Source organism: Amaranthus tricolor, chromosome 9 (assembly GCF_026212465.1).
Source record: "Amaranthus tricolor cultivar Red isolate AtriRed21 chromosome 9, ASM2621246v1, whole genome shotgun sequence".
NCBI lineage: Eukaryota > Viridiplantae > Streptophyta > Magnoliopsida > Caryophyllales > Amaranthaceae > Amaranthus > Amaranthus tricolor.
This window is the reverse complement of record NC_080055.1, coordinates 27,294,791-27,302,290: the sequence shown is the minus strand read 5'-3', so window position 1 is coordinate 27,302,290 and position 7,500 is coordinate 27,294,791. Positions and strand designations below refer to the sequence as shown.

The following is a 7,500-nucleotide window of genomic DNA, read 5'->3' as shown; positions in this document are numbered from 1 at the left end:
GATATCAGTGTAAAAGTATTATATTAGAAACTTTTCTAGTAAGTTTAATTTAAAATTGTCTTTATTAGATTGTAATTAAGTGTATCTTACAAAATAAATCCGACTAAAAATAATATGCTTTTCATATAAATCAGTTTTATTTATATTTTATATTAAGATTTCATCTCAACTAAAAGGTTATGCTGATAGTTGAGGTCCCCAAATATGTTATATATTCTAACACTTCCCTCATACGAGAGTCTTTTTACCTGGAAGTATGGATGCAACACAGGTCCTACCTGACGCTAAATATTTCACTTTAAGTGAGGGGTGGTTGAGATTCAAACCCGTGACCTCTTTTCACACTGACTCTGATACCATATCAAGGAAATTATCTCAACAAAAAATTTAAACTGATGATTGAGACCCTCAGATATGTTATACACTCTAACACTTTATTTTTTTACTTTTTCTCTCACTACCGTAATCATTTTTTAATATCTTCAATTTAGAAATTCTCATAAATGACATTAAAATTAATACCTTCATTCTTTATTATACAATCACAATTAATAACACTAACTCTTTTATGATTTTTTTTTTTTATTTTTACTTCATTTCCCACTTAAATAGAACATATATATATATATATATATATATATATATATATATATATATATATATATATATATATATATATATATATATATATATATATTTTCCGTTTTGCAACATTTGTTCTTGAATATCTTATCATATCAATTATAATCTTTTTTTCCTCGAGGATTGGATGGATAATTGATGTACTTCATTTTATCTTTTAATCGGTTTTCCATATGTATTAAATTATTAGTGGTACAAAGTCCCAACTTTAAAATGTAAGAATTAAAAGTTTCTTCTTTTATTCAAATTTCTCCATTAAAGCTACTATTTTAATTTCAATTTTTTCGATTCTCGGGTAAAAGCATCAACAAAAAATTTGAGATAAACACAACATATATCAAATGGACGAAGTAATAAAAGGAAATTTAAAGAAAAAAATAAAATATTAAAGAGAAAATATTGTTGGGGAATACATAATAGTAATCATCATCATCCTACCCAGTGTATTCCGCTCATAGAATGACGACAAGGTCTGGGCAGGGAAAGACGGCGGCAACTCATACCCATAAAGGAGCGCTGGGCCAATGGAGTACCCCGCCTCGAGGAAGATAAATAGATGTGATAACCACGAGAAAGATAACTTAAAGGTCTATAAATAAAACAAAAGCAAAACCACTACAAAAAGAAAACAAAGAAGTAATAGAAAGGAAACGAGAAAAGCAAGAGATTAAGACATCATAAATCTAAGACATGGATATGACGTCTCCAACTACTCATATCCCTAGTCAGGTCCGCAAAGAGGTTTAACTCATGCAAGTCAACTCTTATTTGCTCATCTCAAGTTCTCCAGGCCTTCTTCGACTCCTCTTACCCTCAATTATAATGCTTTCTACCCTCCTCACAAGGGCGTTGAAAGTCTTTCTCTGCACATGCTCAAATCATCTAAATCTATTTTCGCGTATTTTTCTAGATATAAGGGTTACCCTAGTTTGTCCCTAAAAGGATTACACTAGTTTGTCCCTAAACTCTTGGTTCCTAATAGATACAGGGGAATACATAATAGTAATGTCATAGTCAAATTATTTGGTACCAACAGATGCAAAAATTGAAGGAGAAAGAGAAGAGTAAATGAATGCAAATATGTCACAAATCACAATTAGTGTTCTCATTGCATTTTTAGCTAAATACGAGCCCTATCCATGTTTGCTTATCCAATGGCTTTCTTTATTTTATATATATATATATATATATATATATATATATATATATATATATATATATATATATATATATATATATATATATATATATATATATATATATATATATATATATATATATATATATTAGGGTTGTGAATAAAAGTATATATATGAAAAAACCTTGTATTTTATTTTGTAAATTAATATTATTTTATTTTGAAAACATAAGAATTTAATTATACTTTATTAGTTTACCATTTATTATTTCTTGAGAAATTAAAATATTTATATCAAATTTTATTGTTTTCGAATTTTTATATTAGATTCTCTTGAAAACTTCAAATTATTAATGATAAAGAAAATTTGTTAATTTTTATGTACAACCTTAAGGGTGGTAAATATTATTACTCTAAATAAAATTATCTTATAGAAGTAATATATTTCAATGCAAAATACACAAATAACAATTTAATTAATGCTTATTTTTTTTTACCAATTTTTATGAACTCAATGCAAATTATGTTATAATATTAATGTCTACATTGTTCAGATCATATAAAAGGATTTTCACCATTTTATTGGTCGTCAGAATATTAACCAGATTAAGTGGTCAGAGTCCTGCAATTTGATTTGAACTCTGTAGACAATATAATTTAATACTTTAATAGCCATAATTCACAAAAAACATTAAAATTGTAATTCGCTAAATGCCTAAACTTTAAAGTTCTAATCCGCAAATTATCTTTTCAATCATAAATAAGGTCATCAAATATAATATGGATCAAATACTATAAATTACATTACATGTAATAAAATATATTTCCTCCGTGTTATAATACTTACTATCGAGTGTAACATGTTATACGGAAAAATATCACTATCAGTAGCAAGTATTATGAAACGGAGGAAGTGTAAACTTATTGTCCCCCTAATTCCAACAATAGGACAAAAAAAGACCAACTTATTATTTCAAATTTTATGAACTGAGTAGTACAAGGTTTATTACATAGAGTAATAATAATCATTCGCATACATAAAATTCTTCTTCACAAAAGATATACTTATTAATTTAACAAAATAAAGTGCATGAAATCATGATATAATAACACTTATTTTGTGAAGACGACGACAGTAATATTAGAGAATTGTGTTGCATTTATAATATTTATGGACTGTATTTGATTTTGATTGTTGCTTGAAATACCGGAGAAGTTCCAGAAGCAGTAGAAACATCTATGATGATCCCATCTTTATTAGTGCTTTGGGTGTACCCGCTTTTCTCCAAATTTTTTTTTACACTACTCCAATTACTATTGAAATATCCAACATACCCTACATCACTGTAAGCCTGCATATATGTTCCAAATTAATAGTGCTATTCAAATTCATTAAAATAATTAGAATAAATTTCGCAAATATCAGTTTCTTAAATTTGAGTAAAACCCCATGAAAAACTAAGAATCTTTTGATCTAAGATGGTTTAATTTAGGATGTATACAAACTTGACTAGAAAGATAAAAAGTTAAAGCAGTGTTTTTTTTTGCATTTTATAGGTCCTAGTCAAAATGAAATAAATAGACCCTTTCTATAATGGGTTAATTCTGATTTTTTTACGGTGCATGGCAAAATATCATAAGACTGATCCCTATATATTATAATTATTTATAAATTTATATGTGTTGTATACTACTTAATTGATAAGAAAAGAACTAGTCTAATAAAAAATGCATATTAAATTAGTTGAGTTATTAAGCTAAAGTAAAGTTTCAATTTTACAAACGGTGTTTTATGTCCTATGTGATGATAACATTGCTAAATTGAGGTTTTGACTCCTTAGTAGTTCTCGGCCCTAAGTTGGTAAGGCGAGGAAGATCTAAGATGACTAGATGAAGGGCAAGAATAAATATGGATATGAATGAAGAATTAAAAATACCTTGTTTTTGGAAAAAGCGGACCAAGGGGTATCCCAAGCAAGGAGAAAATCACGGGGAGAACCATTTTGGTTCTTACCGGAGAAAACAACAGCGGCTTCGGAGCCGGAGGCGGCACTGGTGGTTTTGACATGAAGGAAAGAAGCCCATTGGCCGTTTCCGATCTGGAAAGGATACGGAGTACGGCCAATGAACCCATACCAATCATAACTAGTGGAATAATAGAGTGTTTCACCAGTAGCATTGTAAACTAGGCACAATGTGGTGGTTCCATTGCCATAATCTGATTTAAGATCTTCTACATATCTTCTAGCCAATTGGTTTTTGTCATGCTCATTTCTTAGATTAAAGGCCTCTCTCGCTCTATCTTCTTGTGTTTTGGGCTCACCAACATACCTAGGCATCTCATCTAACTTATCATCATCCACTACTTGACCAAAGGGATTTGCCATTTTTGTATTATACTTTTTACTTCTTTTTAGCTTTCCTTATTTGCTTCCCTTTTTGTGTACTTTTGGCTTTCCGCCCAATTGAATTTATAGAGCACACACCACACACTCTGGTTTTAATGGACTCTTTGCACACTTTCTCTTTTATGTGCATGTGTTTTCGTTTTACTTTCCTTTTTAGACTCTAATTATATTTCTTATAAGCGGAATACACCGGGCACGATAATGATAAAAATTGTTCTGAATGAGCAAGATATACATACAATAGCCTGTTAAATGTGGCAACAAGTGCTGTCAGCAAAACGTTTACAAATGTTGGATTATTTAGAAGCAATTAATAGTTGAGATTATTTAAAGCAGATGGACAATACATGGAATTATTCAGCCAATTAAAAGTTGATTTTTAAATCAAAATAAAAAAGTTATTAGGCTTGTTTGGTAAATTTTTGTTGGCTGATTTGACCGACATAAATTATTATATAATTTGACAACTGCCAAGACAATGGCGTTTATAATAGAAAAATTGTCAATAGTTAAAAACCAACGAATGACTATTTTTTTTATTTTGCTTTGCTTTTCATCTAAATTAAAAGTTAAAAAAAAATAAGTAAATAAAAAATCATTTAATTACCAAACTATTATCCCATTATTTATGATTAACTTTTTCATTAACTTTTGACTTTTTAATTAGTTATCCTCTCAATAAACAGCCGAAGAAATTTTAAATCTTCACAACTTGCCTATATAAGAAGCATGCATCATGTATCTTTCCAAGACACAAATCATAGAGTACAATATTATCACAAAAAACAGAGTTAGAGAAAAAAAAATAAGAAAATGAATCCTTTTGGTGTTCCAATCACAGATAGAACCTTAAGACAAATGAAAAGATACAGAGGAAAAGAAGAAATAACACAAGAAGACAGAGCAAGAGAGGCCATGAGATTAATCCATGCAGAAGACAAAAATATAAGCGCATTACAACATGTGCTTAGTCTCAAGGCAAATTATGGTAATGGTGTATCAACTTTATGCCTTGTTTATAATGCAACTGGTGATACATTACAATTTGCCTATAATAAGGAGTGGTATGGTTATGTTTATAAGGAACAACCACCCACTACCTTTGAAAATGGGCAGTGGATTGCGTTCCTTCACGCACATCCTACTGCCCAGTCTCTCGGATCTGAAGCTGCTTGGGTCTATCGTGGTAAAAATATCAAAGGAGAGGTTCGTGATTACATGATTGCTTGGAACACTCCTTGGTCTAAGACTCAAAATTCGGTATGTATACTTTTATTTTTTACCACCATCTTAATTATTAGACGGGTTTTGGAAGTGACTAATAGTTGATTAGAGTTAGTGAATAATTTAACCAAATGATTTTGTATACAACCCGAGAATACCGGAAAAAAGGAAAGGGTTAAAGCCGACTTAAACTCAAATTTAATAACCGTTTTAAGCTATTTTCTTAATTATGTCAACCTTTTCAATTCCATGTCATCATTTTTAGTCAGAAACCACAATTTAAGTCAATATTTTTTTATTGTATCCTTAATATCAATATATTAATCTTTTTGAAAATTTATAAATAATACTCTTAATTATTTCTCATTAACTAGAAAAACCCCCAATTATTATTTAAGTTTGTATTTCGCAAATATTGGGAAAAATTAGCCTTGAATACTATGCACATTTTTAGTCAGAAACCAGTTGTTTGGAGTATTTTGAGTCGATGAGTAATAATTAGGGTATACAAGATTATCCCGATATTTAAAGTATACAAGGTTAAATAATAGTTGGGGTATTTAAATCAATGGCAATGATTGAGAATATTAATTATTCATAAATTTTCCAATTTTTTTTAAAAATAAAATTATTTTTAAGTTATATTATTAAAACTTATTTTTGGCAGAAAAATTGAATTACTCCCCACTCCACATGATAGTATTTAACTTAGATTAAAAAGTGACCCAAAACTAACTGGGTTAGTTGTAATTATAATTATTAATTTAAACTTTTAATTAAATAAAATAAAATGCAGGCCTATACAGAGGTGCGTGGAGAAAATCACTTTCCGCAATATTGGAGTCATATAAAAGACTCTTTGTTAGAAAAAGCTGGAAAGATAACAGTGGACGAATTTGACAAACTTTGTACATCATATGCGAGTATTGGTGGCATCACTTCCCCGGAATTTATTGCAATACTCAAACACAACTTTACTCCTGAACCAATTATACCATGATTCTGTCTTATCTTCTTTCTTCTCATCTTTATTATATAATAAATAAATATCGCCGCACTTAACTTATTCAAAGTAATAGGAGAAGGTTAAGTAAGAATCAAATTTAAATTGAAAAATAATATTTGTTTTTCTATTGAAAAAGACGAGATTCTCGAAAATATGCACTTTTATGTTACGTTTCCATTTATCCATTATTGTAATATTGTGAATTTCTATATTTTTTGTCGTAATATAAATAAATATGTTATGAGATGTATTGTCTCGATAAACTAAGTTTTTATATAACTTGAGATACTCATATGAGATCGTTTATCAGTGAGATAATTTTAAATAAAGAGTTTATATTTTGATAATATATATTGAATGAGTTGCTTAATTCATGTATGGGGTGTATTTTATGATGAGACTATTTCATCTTATATTTAATATTTGTTGAGTGGGTTTGTTGAGTTTTTAAGTAATTAGACCTATTAAAATGAGATTAATCCTTGTTAATCTACAGTTTAAAGATCGGTTAAACGAAACTTTATATAGCAAATTTGTGAAGTTAATTTGATTTGATTTTATAAAGATCTATCGGTTCATGATTCGGCCATCACTTCTCGTATAATATATATTTCAATGCATGAGACCGATGTGACCAGTCTATATAATTAACTTATTTTTTAAATGATCAGTTTAAAATTGTGCGTTATCACTGTAAGGTAACAAGTGATCACTTTAAAATTATAAGTGATCACTTTAAGATTATAAGTGATCACCTAAAAACAAGTCTATTTTAAACTATTCTAATAGAAATTGTCTCACAGTATAATTGTGTCGTTCGAAAAATTGTGTATGTTTATATAAAACCTGAGGGGAATTTTTGAAATTGTTGAGCGAAAAAATAAAAAAAATAATTAAATAAGCGAAATTTTAAACAAATCCCAAAAGTAAGCGTCCAAACCCCAAAGCTGTGCTTTGGAGCTGTTCGCAGTTAGTAACTGCGAACAGCATATAAGACAAACTAGCTGTTCGCAGTTGGTAACTGCGAACAGTTCAAAAAACACAAAATAACTGTTCGCAGTTAGACTGCGAACAGCAAAAAG

The 7,500-nt window shown here is 29.0% G+C and overlaps 2 protein-coding genes across 2 annotated transcripts; one reads left to right on the top strand and one right to left on the bottom strand.

Moving 5' to 3' along the window:
• Window positions 1–2,512: 2,512 nt before the first annotated feature.
• LOC130824300 (23 kDa jasmonate-induced protein-like) lies at window positions 2,513–4,524 on the bottom strand. Its single transcript, XM_057689234.1, has 2 exons — window positions 3,718–4,524; window positions 2,513–3,132 (listed from the first exon to the last, which is right to left on the bottom strand). Exons 1-2 carry the CDS (start codon window positions 4,165–4,167, stop codon window positions 2,950–2,952), a joined length of 633 nt encoding a protein of 210 aa, XP_057545217.1. The 5' UTR covers window positions 4,168–4,524; the 3' UTR covers window positions 2,513–2,949.
• A 319-nt stretch (window positions 4,525–4,843) lies between these two features.
• LOC130824264 (23 kDa jasmonate-induced protein-like) lies at window positions 4,844–6,664 on the top strand. The gene is made up of 2 exons (XM_057689195.1): window positions 4,844–5,448; window positions 6,209–6,664. The coding sequence occupies exons 1-2, from the start codon at window positions 5,002–5,004 to the stop codon at window positions 6,410–6,412; spliced, it is 651 nt and encodes a 216-aa protein (XP_057545178.1). The 5' UTR covers window positions 4,844–5,001; the 3' UTR covers window positions 6,413–6,664.
• The last annotated feature ends 836 nt before the right edge of the window (window positions 6,665–7,500 follow it).

Excerpts from the sequence above, each read along its gene's own strand:
- LOC130824264 (XM_057689195.1), top strand. The coding sequence starts at position 5,002 with ATGAATCCTTTTGGTGTTCCAATCACAGATAGAACCTTAAGACAAATG. Across the intron at positions 5,449-6,208 it reads GGTCTAAGACTCAAAATTCG|GCCTATACAGAGGTGCGTGG; the intron begins GTATGTATACTT and ends AATAAAATGCAG.
- LOC130824300 (XM_057689234.1), bottom strand. The coding sequence starts at position 4,167 with ATGGCAAATCCCTTTGGTCAAGTAGTGGATGATGATAAGTTAGATGAG. Across the intron at positions 3,133-3,717 it reads CCGCTTTTTCCAAAAACAAG|GCTTACAGTGATGTAGGGTA; the intron begins GTATTTTTAATT and ends ACATATATGCAG.